We start from the raw sequence: 14,797 nt of genomic DNA on the forward strand, positions 1-14,797 counted from the left end.
CTAATGAACTTTTTTTTCTCAAATGCTTCATGACACTAGTATAAAGTGATCTTTACAAAGAACATGAAGAGCCCAATCATTGAAAAAAAAACAACCTATTGATAAATCATACTGTATCACATCATGCTTTTTTCTCTAAAACTTACCGATTCTTCTCTTTTCTGTGTGCAGTAATATTTCATTTTTACCAAAATTTGCATTCTAGGTTATAAATCTTCATCTAGAGTGCCTATCTTACTCACACACTCTGTCATTCAACTTTATTAGTCATGGAGTTGTTATACTACTTCCTCACGTTTGCTGGCTGGAGCAAGCGTTAGACTACAGGAAACAGCCCAATGGCCTTAGGCTTTCAGCCGTGTAGCTTACCAAAGTGTCTTTAATGCAGTAGCCGTGCAAATAAGATACTTTGGACAAAAGCTGTATTCCCTCTGTATCGGAGATATTTCTTTGGCATTTCACAGTCATGTGCCTTTGCTTTGACTGAATGCAAAATTTAGAAAAACAAATACATTGCTGTGGCTTTAATAGCCTTTAATTGCTACCTGTGCAAATGCACAAAACAATATAATTATAGAGGATATTAATGAGTCAATATCTTTGAAATCTCAAATGAATATCTCTGAATTCAGAGAACAAATTTAACATTCCTCTGTTCAGCCACATCACAAATACACTTGTATCATCCCACATCCTGACCCTAAACCCCCCCCCCCCCCCTCCCCGCCTCCCTCCCTCCCCATTCCCACCCCCCCACCCACCCACCCACATATGCCTGACACTATGTGTCGTGCAGTTGGACCTCAAACTTGCGCTGCAGTCCCTGACTGTCTAATGAACCTGATTATGAAATGAATATGATGCATGTGAAGTGACTATGTGTCTGAATATGTAGCATTTAACTTTGCATTGCATGTTCTACACTGGCTTTCACTGTAGTCTGTCAGTATGCTATGTGAGTGGGGGAAGGGAACATTGATCAGTAGCATGCAGTTATTAAAGACTGTTGTTATGAAGGTGAGAGGGATTACATGGAACAATGGGAAAAGAAAGAAAGAAACAGAGAGAAAGACAAATGGGACAGAGATATAAAGTGGGAGGAATGAGTATGTGTTAAATAACATCCACAATCATTAACAACAGAGAACATGTTTTAAGTGGACACCTTCACTATCCTTACCTGAATATTTGTATATGTATCATCTTTTAGTATTTTTAACTCCCCACTTTGGTAGTGGGCATTGGCAAAGAACAAAATTGCTTATGTTCAAAAAACAAAAATCTTGCTGGAGGTCTTCAGTATTTTAGCTCCAGCTGCTTAAAACAGTAAAGTCAGCACTGTGTGTATCAATGAGTACAGTGTCTGAGACTCATAAACTTGACCCAAGGAATGTAGTCAAGGCCTGCACAGTGGCAGATGGTGCTGCTTTTCAGAGTAAACCATAAAGTATAACAAGCGCTGCCAACCCACTCCAATTCTATGAGCTGTACAATTTAAGGGATGGACAGTAAAACTTGAGGAATGGACAGTTTGAGAGACAGTTTTCTTCATCAAAAAATGGTTTGCAAAGCCAAGTTGATACCTGCCCATTATTATTATTTGTTAAGGTCATGAATATTAGTTCGATTATCATTGTGGTTATTCTTGATGTTAATTTTACATTATTAATTGAATTTAATCTAATTAGACCCAATCCAGAATGAAGACACACAGAGACTAGTAGGTCTTTTGTAAATGGTATATGCAAATGTTTGCATTGCTTGTTACTGGAGTACAATAACTTTTTGTCTCAAGTTGTTGTGGGGATTTTGGGAAAATATTTCACACGTAGCAATTCCAAAGCACATCTGGATTGGAGCTTTGAGCTTCTAAATCACAATGAATGAAGCACAAACAGAACAAACTGAGGTAATGAGACAACACAAACATAGAGAGAGAAAGAGGTGTGGATGTGAAATAATGTTGTGATGAGGCCACTCAATGCGTCGAGAGCTACCGCTCCTCTGTGTTCCTCGTCCCTAGCCCCTGGCCGCCCATTACCAGTTCTGACTGTCGCACCTCAAAGGACATCTCATCCTCAGCATTTTCCCCCATTTCCTCTCCTCCTTCTTCTTCCTCACCAATATGGCAACTCTAAACAAATGGAGAGATAGAGAAAAATGTTATGAGTATTATGAAGAACACTATCCACACATCAAACCTCAACTCATGGTCAAAACTTCACATAAGACTCACCTTTGCCATAATATCTGCATAAGCCATATAGAGATGATCTGTGTCAAGTTTACTGAAATGGGAACAAGAGAAGACAACTGGTTAACTCGGAATAACTCATAACTGTGTTAAGTCATTGTAGCATTTCATGGTCATTTCACTACATCAGCCAGGTTTTCTCAAACCTCTTCTCTGTTAGAGCGGTACGACTGAAATGCAAAATGAGCTGGTGGAGGGGGTCTGGCTTGGTTTCCCTCTCCTCCTCTTCATCTCCTTCCTCCTGCTCCATTGCTTTCTGGGAAGCACAAGGAGAGGACGGATGAACAACAAAACAAAACAAAAAAACAACAACAACAACACAAACAATTATTTTCTAAACAGAAATGAGATGCCACTCACAGATAAGTCATCTATCATCCTGTCTTCAAACGAGTAACCCTCAGTATGAAGCCAGTTGCGTTTGTATCCCTCGAGGAACATATTTGAAGCTCTGTGCCTGTAATTCGGATAACAAAAGAACATCAAAGAAAATTACAGGAGACAAAAAGGTTTTATACGTCTGCAATAATTATTTTCTCATATCTCATACTAAACATGTCGGTTCTGACCTTGGGATATTGTACAGTGGTGTCATCCTGAAGCAGGCGACCACGGCTCTGCGTCTCTGCTTCGACAACAGTTTGTGCCACACCATCTTCTTGGATTTAAAAGGGTGCTCCGTCTTTTACCAGAGAAGGTAGGCATTTAGTAAGGGGGTAAAAAGAGGTCTTATTGTAACTTTTATTGTACAGCCTGAAGTTATTTTTGTGTTTTATGGTCACATCTCTGTGCTGGACACACAGTACTGTATGTGTCTGCTTTAGTTAAGTTGGTTGACAACATTCACTCACCACTTCGAGGTGGTAGAGGACAGCAGAAACCTCCTGCACTCTCTTGACAACTTTCACGGGAGCATCAGCATCTTCAGCTTTCCCTGCCATCTCCTTGTACAGAGCCATCTGCCAGCGCATGGACGGGTTGTCCACCTTTCCACGACACAAAGATACACAGAGCTTTCTGAAATCTTTTGTGACAGATTATCTGTCTCATTTACATCTGATTCATTGAAAGCTAATAGATCACTGTTGGGACTAACAATTAAGGAATTCTACCTTTCCCTGAAGATGAAGATTGTTCTGCAGGAACTCTCGTACTTCTTCATCAGTGTCTCTCTGCAAGATAAAAGGTTTTATCATTTTCCCCCAAGGTGCTGTTGGTTTGGGAGCTAAAACTGTTATGGAGTCGTTACTGTGTTATAGAAATTTAAGTGGATACAGATCTAATTCAGAGTTGGACGTAAACTACCAAAGAGTATCGGATCTTGGCCAAGTTGATCAGCTCCTGATCGGCGGGAGAGCACATGTTGAGACCTATGGGTAGCATCTTTTTCAAGGCAGCCACAATGAGTGAAGTCTGCACTGAGTAACGATCTCCCCGTCTCTTCTTCTTGGTGCGTTCGGCATCCGAGCCTCCACCCTGAGAAAAAGAGACAATAGCATTCACAGTATCGCATAAATGCCAGTGGTACGCACCCCAGTTAACACTGCTTTGTATCAGACACATTACAGCTCTGATCCAATCCCAGGCAACCAGGCCACATTAGTAACCGGCTATTTTTTCCTATGATGCTAGAGTGAAGGAAACAACACTAGAGCAAAAATGCAAAAAATTCTTTTGTACATCACAAAAAGTAAAAAATAACATAAGTTTGTCCATACAGTCTTCATTCCTTACATTTCATTTCAGTGGTTTTATTACTACCTGCTCAACATCGTCCTACCTTTTTGTGATGACAGAGCTATAACTATACAGTGTTGCAAGCTGTTTATTATCCAGTAACAGTAGCTCTCTCATTGTTGACCTACTGTAACCAGCTACAGTTACTGGATGTTGTTATGACACTTGTCTGTCAACACACTGCAAATAAACAGTCCCTATGTTGGGATGGCTACATCTTGCAATTCCCCAAATATAAAAAAAATGATTGTTTCTCTGAGCTCAGACTGGTCAGTAGAGGGTATAGTGAAAATGTGAGGGCAAAGTGGGGATATAACTGGCTTCGGGAAAGGGAAGCTGAAAGGAATGGGTCTTATAAGAAAGTAAATCAGTGAAATTGCATTTTAAAAACATGCAAAAGAAACCCAGTTTTATTCAAGTGACAACCATTCGGCATTCCATGAATAGGATAAATGGCTAAAACAAACACATGTTTTTCCCAAAGTGAAAACTACATTTTTGTAACAACAAACCTTTGGTGAAAATTTAAAATATTAGAAGTGTTATGGAACAAAATTCGAGAAATTAGAGTGAGACTTGTTAGTTGCAGGCTGTTAAAATCACACACCTACAGTAAAACAAACTGTCTACAGGATGCATCCCTGAACTCCTGCTCTGTCTCTGAGACAGTCCAGTCCTTCTGCTCTTTCTAGAGTCCTCCAAGATGTACAAATGCTGACAGCATAAAATGTGTAAATGGATTTTGTAAAATGAATTTGTAATATGAATGTTTAGTCTATGAACTGCATGCTCTATGAACAGGTCACAGGGTATTTTGGTTTGAGAGTTACTGTAAGCTAAACACTTAATAAACAACTATCAGTGATACTGATACTATTCAGTACTCCTCAGGTATCACATGTTGCTGCTACAGGTGCTTAATATGTTCACTGACTTTTATAAAGTGAGTAATTTTGGTTTTTATATACAGTGGCTCTGATGTATCAACTCTTAGATTCACTTGTAAAATCAGTTACTAGATTTTACAGGCCTGTTAGATAAATTCAGACACATAGACGTAAAGGCTAGAATGGAAAAAATAAAGAAGGGGAGTCACTTCTCTTTTTATTATAGGTGTTTGTTGGGGGGTGAATGAATCCTCATTCAAGTTCAATAACTAACATCATCATTAAACTCAGTGCATCTGTTCTCTCTGCTTCTGTTTCAATTCAGAGCCAGACACAAGTGTGTTATAGTTTAGAGGAAACAGGGTGAAAAGCACTGTGGGGAATATTTTAGCTAGTAAGTTTGAATTAATGTAATGGTTAGGTTCATGGTCATATTGAGCACAATCTAAGGAGGGAACCCAACAAACACTTCAAGAAATCTCCTTCAGTGACATTAAACATCGAGTCACGTGTTAGTGTGGACACTAGGGAGTGTGAAGGAAACTAAACCATGATGTGCCATGGCATTTCCGGGGAGGAGAGAAGAAAGAGCACAGAGAAGACTAACATCATCCCCTAGTGGCAAAAAGCTGCATTACAAGAGCTACATGTCAACCATCCTTCAACGAAAAGAAACAAAAGACATACTAGAAGACTCCAACTCAACTATGATCAAAAAAAGGGCAAACTCAGTGACAGGATGATGGCACTGTGCTCTCACTGCCGCCGTGGGCTCGGTGTAAAGCCCAGTGCCATGAGCCCAACTCTACAGCTGAGTACTTTCATCAAGCGCCTCCAGACTCCCCCCCTAACACACTGGCAGGACTGGGCACAGCCCTTAGATGGGGTCTGCCTTTTTGTCCAATGATCCTTCATGAGAATAATGTGTGTGTGTCTCTCTTAGTGCAGATTCATTACACTTTGTTAAGTCTGTGTGGACATAAATCAGTGGTTTTGTGTGTTTACTGCGTGTCAGTATGCATGTTCAGTCTTGTTGTTGTACAGCTATATTAATGAAAGTGTAAGTGGATCCAGACTCCATCTGTTGCTCCTTTGAAGACACTTCTGGCAAGGATTTTCACATTCTAATAATAAAAATAACTATATATTTATAGCAATGACAGGTTTTGTTCCACTCAGAATTGACTGCAAAGTATTCGTGACTAAGCAGGCACAGCTGCATGTACAGAAACAGCATTTGTCACAGGCACTGATTTAGTTATCTTGGGTCATGTTGCTCTGCGTGGAATGTTATGTGCCTGTGTGTGTGTGCATGAGGAAGTGTGTGACGTCTGTGTTTGTGAGTATATGTGGATCAGATGTGCCAGTGTGCTGGAGAGGTTGATGAAAAGCTCCCCCAAAGTGAGGTGCCATGCGGTCAGCACAGCGGTCGTGCAGGAACAAAGTCTAACCTCTGAGTCCCCGCCCTGGAAACCCAGCCGCAACCCAAAAGAAGAGGACAAGGGACAGCCAAAGAGAGAATATTGTTAACACAACTGCTATTGTTCTCAAAATTGCGAATGAAAATCAAACCTCCAAATGATGATAGCAGGCTTCACTACGTTTAACCAAGCCCAATGAGCAAAAACATAAAAAAAAAGCAAATGCAAAGTTTGAAACTTTGAAATGCTGTACCTGGTAAAGACGGTGCGTAAGTGTCTTAGATTACTTTGATGGATTATAATCAGTCATACAGTATTTATATATTTATATATATCTTAAAGTATTTCCGAGGATAATGCAGACTTCAATAAATGACCATTAATGAATGGCTGAAAATGGTTGGTAAATAATGAAATCTTAATATCATGGCCAGGAATTAGAAGGAAAAGAGACAAGAACACGCACAGTTGTACAGTTACTTACTGTTAAAATATGCCTGCAATAAAATTTAAAATAATCTAAAATAAAAATTAAATTAAATTAAATCTTTTCTTTATTTAATCTTTATCTGTAGCTTGAATTAAGATCTAACACTAAACGAGCCTCCTTGCAGCGCTGGCGCTGTCTCCCAAAGACTCACCTTGCTCATTTTGCTCTTGCTGTCAGCAGTGAGAAACGACATGTTATTGATCTCATTCATCACCACAAAGTTTTGTTCCTCTCGCTTGAAGTTCTACAATAGAGAGAGGAAAAATCGGAAACATGTTGTGAATGATATGAGCTGCTCCAAATGACGGCATTCAAAGGTCAAAATGTACATACTCACATGAGATTTGGACCAGAAAATAAAGACTTCTCCAACCATTCTGAAGAGCTCCTCTGCATCTGGGTCTGGACACGTCAGCCACCTCGCCCTGTCGCAGAGAAAATTACTCAACTGTTCCCCAAAGTCACAACAACTTATTAAAAGTTACACGATCTATGTTGAAATTCTGCACCAGGAAGAATTTACAGTTCAGAAATTTTACTGTTACTGTTGTTGACTTGAGTTTACCTGTTGTTGTCAACATATCGTATAAGCAGAGGGTAGAGGGCATACAAGTCTCTGCAGAGGACAGCAAACTCATCACGTATTGTGCCGTCTTCTTCGTCCCCTTCTGATTTCCCCTCCATCCGCAAATGGTCCTCTTCCGCCACCACCTTGGAAGTGCGTTTCTTCAGCTTTTCCATTGTTGGGATGAAATGAGACTTGAGCATTTCTGGCTTTGCCCTACTGACAATGGGCTGTGAAAACACTAGGAGAGAAAACACGTGGAATCATCTCACTTGTTCAACAACACGCGCACTTACACATTAAAGGGGACATGTTATGGAAATATCACTTCTTGAAGGCTCTTTAACATTTATTTGGGTGTTTGTCTTGCCTCTCCGCCCCCAAAATGTGAGAATTGACAAAAAAATCTGTAATTTTCAGGCTCCCTAGGTTGAAATCCACGTGGTTTTACAAGCTGTTCCCTCAGTTGTCTTCCAGTGATGTAACTAGGATTCGAATTTGCATAATACCACCTCTACCTGGGACCGGTAGAAGGGGCGGGGCAAGCAGTGGTTCATTTGCATTTAAAAGGACAGGCTCTGAAACTAGCTGTTCTGAACAGGGCTCTTTTGGGAGTGTGAAAAGAGCTATGATGTTTGATCCTAATAAAGCATGTCACAGATGTGTCTTTAAGACACCTGGGAACTGTTTTAATTTGTGGACAGGGGGCATATGTCTCCTTTAACTCTAAGTTCAAATCAGTGCTCACCGGCCAACCTCTTCATCCAGGAGGCCTCGTCAATACCCAGGTTGTTGACTACAATTTTCATGATGCTGCCCAGCAGCTGATTGAGGTGTTCTGATGTGACATCAGTGCAGAGTCGGCCGTCCATCTCAGGGAAGTTCTCAGATCCTCTCTCCCACCAGCGAGGCAGGTAGTTACACAGCATGGGCAAAGTGATTTCAATCACATGAGGCATTTCAGTATAACGAGCCCCAGACTCTGCCAAGTCCCCTATGTCCTTTAGCAGATGATCCAGCTCTGGGATGTCTGGACATAATTCCTGGACCTCATTGGGAAGGCCCAAGACTGTGGTGGAGAGAAGTAGTGAATCAAAAGGGTGTTCAGAAAAAGGATTCTGTTAGAAAACAAACCCGAGGAAAACTATTTTGCACTCACTGGCTCTCTCTCTGGGCGTCTTTGTGGTGTAGACAGAGAAAGCATTGAATTCATTAAGATGTGGTTCTAAGTAGGCCACTGGCATAGCTGCAGCAAGGTGAGCCAGACACTCTCCAAGAGCTGGCCTCTGCCTGCAAATGTAAAGGGCAAATTAAGAAAAATGCTCCCAAGTTACTTAGACTGGGACTGTGATAAATGCAGATGTGTAGTTACCTCTCAACATGTGGATTCTTGACTGTGCCCAAGGAGTAGATGCTGCACATGATGCGGTAGCATGACATCTGTAGATCATCCACTGTATTCAATCAGTAGAGACAGGTACAGTGGTGTCAGGGTAGGTGATAAAAATAAACAAAATCATGTAAGAGATGTGGAAATACGTACACATGACATCATCTCCAAACTGGTGCTGAGCGATGTGATCGAACAGGGAAGTAAGCACCGGGAGCAAGGCGATGGTAGTGTAGTTAATGTTCTGGGACACGCCTTTAACTTGCTTTAGAGGAGAGAAGCAGAACATGATAATGGAAAAAAGTGTTTATTCAATTGTTTTCAGCAGTCAGTGATAGCTATGTATTCAAAGTCAGTTCAAATGCTGCCCCTCTCTCACCTGATTGCCTTTGGATACTTTGCCCAGTTTGAGGTTCTCTACCATCTTCTCTATATCATCAGCTGCACTCTCAAAGAACGACCGAAGCCCTGCTTTCACAATCTCAGGCCCCGACTTCATCACTGTCCTGATAAAGTAAACAACAAAAAATAAAAACAAAAAACAAAAACTAAACTAAAAAAATATATTTATCAAAATAATGTTATGCATATGGTAAGAAATGTAAAAATAGTAAACCTTGCATCCAGTGAGCGTGCCAGGATGTGAAGGCAGTTAACAATTGCTGAAGCATCCGTTCCTGCACATAGAAATAAAGCTTTGCTGTTGTACTCTGCATATAATCCATTTCACCTAATACTGTACATGCATATAAAACTGGAGCAACCACACCTGCTCTGAACACAATGCAGTCACACATGAGAAACACAAAAAAGAGTGAAAGGATTCAGAAGGAATGACACTGAGAAACTGACATCTTACCAAACAGAGAAACTCTGTGTCTCACCAGAGCGGACATTTTACAGAAAATACTACGATGAGAAGAAAAGGAAAAGGAGGGAAAGGAAAGGGAAGGAAAGGAAAGGAAAATTTGAGAAAAGGGAAATACTGATAAAAGTGGGAAATTATAAATGTAAAGAAAACATAACAGAAGCTCTCTGAGTGTAATTTCTATATAAAAGAGAGATTACCTTGCAATCATTTCCTTCTCTTTATTAGAAGAATGGCCACCGCTACCCAGAACCTTTGCAGGTGTTGACAGGAAGTAGAGGCAGTGGTTTTTGAAATACTGGTTGATTAGAGGCATCAAGATCTAGGAGAGAGAGATTTCAGAGCAGGTGAGATTTTACAGTACAACAATGACAAGTTACAGTAGGTCCTTAAAAGTGCACCAACATTAGTTTCAATTGGTCGTCTCACCTTGGCAAAGAATTTGATTTCCTGTTCATGAGGTGACTTTTCCACTCGACCACTGCTCACCACAGCCTCTGTAAAACGGATTATGATAATGTTGTATTACCACTGGCAACACAGATCTACTTGAAGTTACACCAACACAACTCTCTGTTAGATGTCACAGTATCTGTTCTTCATCCCTGCCCCACTGTACCAAGATGAGCGATGAACTCCTGGGCAATTTCCATCCATTTCAAGAGCTTCTGCAGGAAACCATAGGCAAACCTCTTCTCGATGGATGAGATGTCTGACTCCATGTCTTTCAGGCCCCTAAAGTACCACACAGAAAGTATTGCATAAAAGTATACTGTACTAAGTACTAACTAAAGAAATAGGTTGCTTGCTAAATGTATATTTCTGTTCTTCTTTCTTGTTTCTTTGTTTTACAAATAAAGTACTTATTAACTTTTTTTCTTTTTTTTTTTAATTTTCAAGCATTGCTTTGGCAAGAAACTGTGACAGAATGGCAGATACCTTCATCCAGTGAGTGAGTGCTGCAGCATATTATTTTGATTATTAGACAGAAACTTTAATATCAGTACAGTATATACGTAACCTGCTTTGCTTTTTTCATGTTCATATCATTTATATATGCGACCATGTGAGAATTATATCGATTAGGAACACACAAGTAACATAACTTGGTAAACAGAAAATGTCACAAAATGAATTTTAATTGTATGAAACAAATACAACTTGCTGATACTTACCTTGTGACAGCATATCCATTAAGCTGCAAGAACTTGAGGAGCTCATAGGCCTTTTCTCTGTCTCGTGCCTTTTCTTTTGCTGTCAGGGTATCATAGGGGACCAGAAGAGGATGTGTTCCACCTCCTACACAAACAGACGCAAAATGAAAACTCTTGAAGAGAGCGGGCAAAAACCAAGTCTCTCATTTTTCATGTGTAAGTTCCTGTCTCTAAAAAACGATCTGACCTTTGGCCTGCAGTTCCAACTTTTTCTTCCGTCCCCAGGTGTTGTGGTAATTTTCTGCTAGTTGCTCTGCCATTGACTGTGAACAGAAATAAATTCTGATTATTGACGAAACGTGAAGATTTAAGGTTATATGCCTCTAACACCTACTGCCGTACCTGCAGGTCTCTTGAAAGCGCCATGTGTGAGATATCAATGGGCTGTGGACTGTAACCATGGCTTGGATCATAGGTTGCCTAGGACAGAAAGAGGATTTTATGAATTGTACAATAACCTCTCTGGAAAAAGTACGTGTGCATCCATCCAGCTGCTTTTTACCTGAGCAGTCTGTGAGATTTTTCGTGACGCTGCCTTCTTCTTCTCTGACTCTTCTTCCTCTCTAGCTTTATCTAGGTTCCACTCCCAGGCAAGCATGGCTTTGACTGACTCCTTGATTGGCCAACGGTAGATCTCTTTGTCCTGTCAAAAGGAAAATCAGAGCAATCTGATGAAGCGACAGATGAAATAAAAACATGGAAAGATTAACCGCACCATGTGACAGGGAACCTACCTTCTCTGAGAAGGTTTTGTACGGTCGGAGCATGGGATGAGTTTTTGCATTTTCATCCAGCACCTCACCGTATGACCAGTTATTCTGGATCTGCAAACACAACATGTGTTAGGGCTGTCGCTCATGCTTACAAATATAATTGCTTTGTTCTTATTTACAGCAAGTTTCTATCAATTTGGCATTATAACTATCCCGCATTTAATGTAAATTTGCTCTGGTCAAACTAACAAACAAGCAGTGTTAGACTATTATGAGTAATAACACTGAATGAACACAGAAGGTCTACCTTTTCAAAGGCCCATTTGTCATGCGTATATTCAGCATATTTGTTTATAAATGGATCCAGTCTCTCAGGGATGATAGTGCTGTGGATCAGAGTACACTTGGCTTTAATCATTGTACAGAGTGATAATGAAACAATGTCTTGAAAGAGACAATGACAAAAATCCTCTCACTTGGTGGTCTCTACCGGTTTTGGGTCAAAGTTTCCCTCTGCATCTACTGATGCCTTCTTCTCTGTTTTGGAGGAGTAGCTGGCGTCTACATAGTCTGGAGGAATGGCTCCGGCAATGGCGCAGAGGCAAGGCATTGAAATCTTGAAAATCTCAGCGTCAAATTTCTGGAATCACAATAACAAGGTTTTATAATATGCACGTACACAGTTAATCATCTAGAACAAGAAAAAAATCATTTTGCAGGAGTTCCACCTTGTGTGCAAGTGATTCAAAGATCCCCCAAAACAGTTTGCGGGTCAGATGCAGCTCCTCTTCTGATGCAACTCCAAAGTTGGCCCAGCCATTGGGGAGGCAGTAATATTTCCAACAACGTTCATAGTGATTGGTCAAAAGCTGTAGGGCACAAAAATATAAACGTGAAAAATGAAAAATATAATAGCAGAAGAACATCTGAAGTCAAAGGGAAATTGGGGCTTTAATAGTTTGAAGGTTCTCATACCTTCAGTGGCATTTTTGCATACTCATTGAGGATGGGCACATCAAACACCAGCCGTCTCAGCAGGTGCTGAAGCATGGATGGACGTAGATGTCTAAAAGAAAAATAGTGAGACTCACTCTCCACTATGAATCAGGAAATAACTCACATTAAATGTTTGCCATGAGGTTAAACCCACTTGCACAAAGCCATGAGGCACTCCTCAATGATGTCTCTTTGGGCCTTTGTGAAGGCTCGGCCACGAGACAGCCGGTAGATTGTGTGCAACATGGAGTCGATCATTATGGCTCGGTGGTCACTTCCAGCAAAGAGCGGGGCGCACTTGGTAATGAGCGGTAACACGGCAGAGCACAGGTAGCGGTTTAAAGCGAGAGCCATCTCTGTGGTGCTGAAGCTAACCTGCGGTGAGTTAAACCCAACAGTATGGTTATTATCCTGCTCTCCCCTCCAAGGATGTTATACGTAACACAAACGTATATTTGTTAATTGATTGTAGCTCACCGTGTCCAAAGAGGCAGCAGCCCTCATGTCAGGCAGGAAGCCCACCTCCAGCACATGGAGCAGGAAATCCTGGTTGTCAATACCATACACTCTGTCCAGGAACAGCACCATGGGAGCCTTGTGGTCCGGCACAAAGCTGGCAGACATCTTTGGCTCTATGATGCTGTTGTCTAAACATGACATGAAAAAACATATTGGAAAACAAATTACTAACAATATATTTAAAATGGACAGAAATTATCTGATCGTAAAACAAGCTTTCACCATACAGCTGTATACTAGATATGGTGATGTTACACATACAGTAGCTTAAGCTTGAATAAGCACTTGTAAGGAAAATAACATTATACTCCATGTGCAGATAAAATGGATAAACATTGATTAAGGGTGCAGATCAATATGGTCTCTCAAGTGTTTACCTTTTCCAAAAGAAGGAATCTGAACAGGAAGGCTGATGACTCCTACCAGATCCTCAAGAGGGACCAGAGATCTCAGAATGGCCCTGATCCTCAGAGCCTCTCCCTTACCAGCTTGAATCAACTGCAGAGACAAAAGCTCAGGTTTTCTATAATGGCATTTTCAATAAGATTTCCTTTTATCATAATTTTTCTCTCTTCCGATGCCTGCTTAATAAGTCCAGCTACTAAATAGCTTACATGCATCTCGGGAGCACAGCGTCCCAGCAAGTCAATAAGGGCAGAGTAGAAAGACATGATAGCATTTCCAAGGTGCACCCTGTTCTCCTCATGCTGCTCCTCTCCTCCAAACCTACCAGAAGAAGAGATGGTGGTTATAAATCTTTCTGCTACATGGACGAAATCACTAATCAAATACAATCACAAGACTTTTGAACCAAAACTCGGAGCGCTTACATGGGAAAACGTCTGTCTTTCTTAACACTAGGCCCATCCCTCGCAGGGTCCTCAGATATTTTAATGGCCTCCTCTATAGCAGCCAGCAGACCGTTGCCACCTTCCCCTCTCAGGGCCGGACCAAAGCACTCAGGCCTGCGAATGAGGAGACGAACCACCACGTTGGCATTCTCCTCTACGCTCTCACCTGCAGTAAGGAAAGAGACACACTGTTATTAATAAGAGAGAAAAAACTGAACCAAATGCACACTAGAATTACCATACACTGCATTTTGTGACAAATTAAGAATCAGACCGTTGACAAATACAGCAAATCGCAGGAAGTCAAGGTATTTCTCTCCACCACATGGATTCCAGCCAATGTCGGGGTATCCTTTAGCCAGCAGCATTGGGCAGCTCTGCAGTCCACATCCAGCTAAATACTTCACCACCTAGAGAGAAATCAGTGTGTTAAAGTGATAAACAATTTTGTGCATTGCTTGTTTTGTGCATACTGACTATATGTTACCATTTCTAGATCCTGCTCTTGGAGAGCCAGTGCAAGCTCATTATTGTCGATACATGAGGCGGCAGCCACGTCCAAGGGGGTGGAGCCCCGCATTCCTACACAACAGCACATAATGTAACGTGAGCTTTATCAGACTTTTCGCATCATGAATAACAAATCAAGAATGAATGGAATTTAACAAAGACAATCACCAAGTCCAATGCCACTGTTCTGGAGAAGGTAGCTGAGGTGGTCAAACATGGAGCGCTGATTCTGACGACTGATACGACAGAAGTAGCAGAGAAAGCGGCAGCAGTTTGTCACAACTCGAGGGAATCTGATCTCCTGTTGGAAGAAGGAAATATTACAGATATGAAGTTAAGTAATATATAAAGTTGGTCTTATTGCCTTCTTTTGTCTTCCCCC

At 41.0% G+C, this 14,797-nt stretch overlaps 1 protein-coding gene across 3 annotated transcripts in view; it reads right to left on the bottom strand.

Moving 5' to 3' along the window:
- The window catches only part of LOC146974543 (ryanodine receptor 1-like), a 45,966-nt gene that overhangs the window by 14,422 nt on the left and 16,747 nt on the right, over window positions 1-14,797 (bottom strand). For 2 of the 3 annotated variants that reach the window (XM_085798015.1, XM_085798013.1), the window contains exons 43-81: window positions 14,584-14,716; window positions 14,393-14,487; window positions 14,180-14,315; window positions 13,885-14,071; window positions 13,669-13,780; window positions 13,432-13,552; window positions 13,013-13,182; window positions 12,690-12,910; window positions 12,515-12,605; window positions 12,268-12,408; window positions 12,016-12,179; window positions 11,847-11,925; window positions 11,561-11,650; window positions 11,329-11,469; window positions 11,169-11,246; window positions 11,014-11,089; window positions 10,788-10,911; window positions 10,232-10,347; window positions 10,042-10,109; window positions 9,813-9,934; window positions 9,604-9,653; window positions 9,361-9,421; window positions 9,124-9,250; window positions 8,898-9,009; window positions 8,727-8,808; window positions 8,514-8,644; window positions 8,103-8,423; window positions 7,355-7,595; window positions 7,127-7,214; window positions 6,941-7,033; window positions 6,330-6,344; window positions 3,560-3,730; window positions 3,367-3,426; window positions 3,106-3,240; window positions 2,824-2,936; window positions 2,615-2,711; window positions 2,401-2,510; window positions 2,237-2,288; window positions 2,060-2,134 (exon numbers count right to left, since the gene is read on the bottom strand). In XM_085798015.1, coding sequence (XP_085654141.1) covers window positions 2,060-2,134; window positions 2,237-2,288; window positions 2,401-2,510; window positions 2,615-2,711; window positions 2,824-2,936; window positions 3,106-3,240; window positions 3,367-3,426; window positions 3,560-3,730; window positions 6,330-6,344; window positions 6,941-7,033; window positions 7,127-7,214; window positions 7,355-7,595; window positions 8,103-8,423; window positions 8,514-8,644; window positions 8,727-8,808; window positions 8,898-9,009; window positions 9,124-9,250; window positions 9,361-9,421; window positions 9,604-9,653; window positions 9,813-9,934; window positions 10,042-10,109; window positions 10,232-10,347; window positions 10,788-10,911; window positions 11,014-11,089; window positions 11,169-11,246; window positions 11,329-11,469; window positions 11,561-11,650; window positions 11,847-11,925; window positions 12,016-12,179; window positions 12,268-12,408; window positions 12,515-12,605; window positions 12,690-12,910; window positions 13,013-13,182; window positions 13,432-13,552; window positions 13,669-13,780; window positions 13,885-14,071; window positions 14,180-14,315; window positions 14,393-14,487; window positions 14,584-14,716 — 4,599 coding nt within the window. The remainder of the gene's footprint in view (window positions 1-2,059; window positions 2,135-2,236; window positions 2,289-2,400; window positions 2,511-2,614; window positions 2,712-2,823; window positions 2,937-3,105; window positions 3,241-3,366; window positions 3,427-3,559; window positions 3,731-6,329; window positions 6,345-6,940; window positions 7,034-7,126; window positions 7,215-7,354; window positions 7,596-8,102; window positions 8,424-8,513; window positions 8,645-8,726; window positions 8,809-8,897; window positions 9,010-9,123; window positions 9,251-9,360; window positions 9,422-9,603; window positions 9,654-9,812; window positions 9,935-10,041; window positions 10,110-10,231; window positions 10,348-10,787; window positions 10,912-11,013; window positions 11,090-11,168; window positions 11,247-11,328; window positions 11,470-11,560; window positions 11,651-11,846; window positions 11,926-12,015; window positions 12,180-12,267; window positions 12,409-12,514; window positions 12,606-12,689; window positions 12,911-13,012; window positions 13,183-13,431; window positions 13,553-13,668; window positions 13,781-13,884; window positions 14,072-14,179; window positions 14,316-14,392; window positions 14,488-14,583; window positions 14,717-14,797) is intronic. The other variant, XM_085798014.1, reaches the window with a different exon arrangement.

This window comes from Trachurus japonicus, chromosome 14, assembly GCF_045865225.1.
Source record: "Trachurus japonicus isolate A0001 chromosome 14, Traja_1.0".
In the NCBI taxonomy this organism is placed as follows: Eukaryota; Metazoa; Chordata; class Actinopteri; order Carangiformes; family Carangidae; genus Trachurus; species Trachurus japonicus.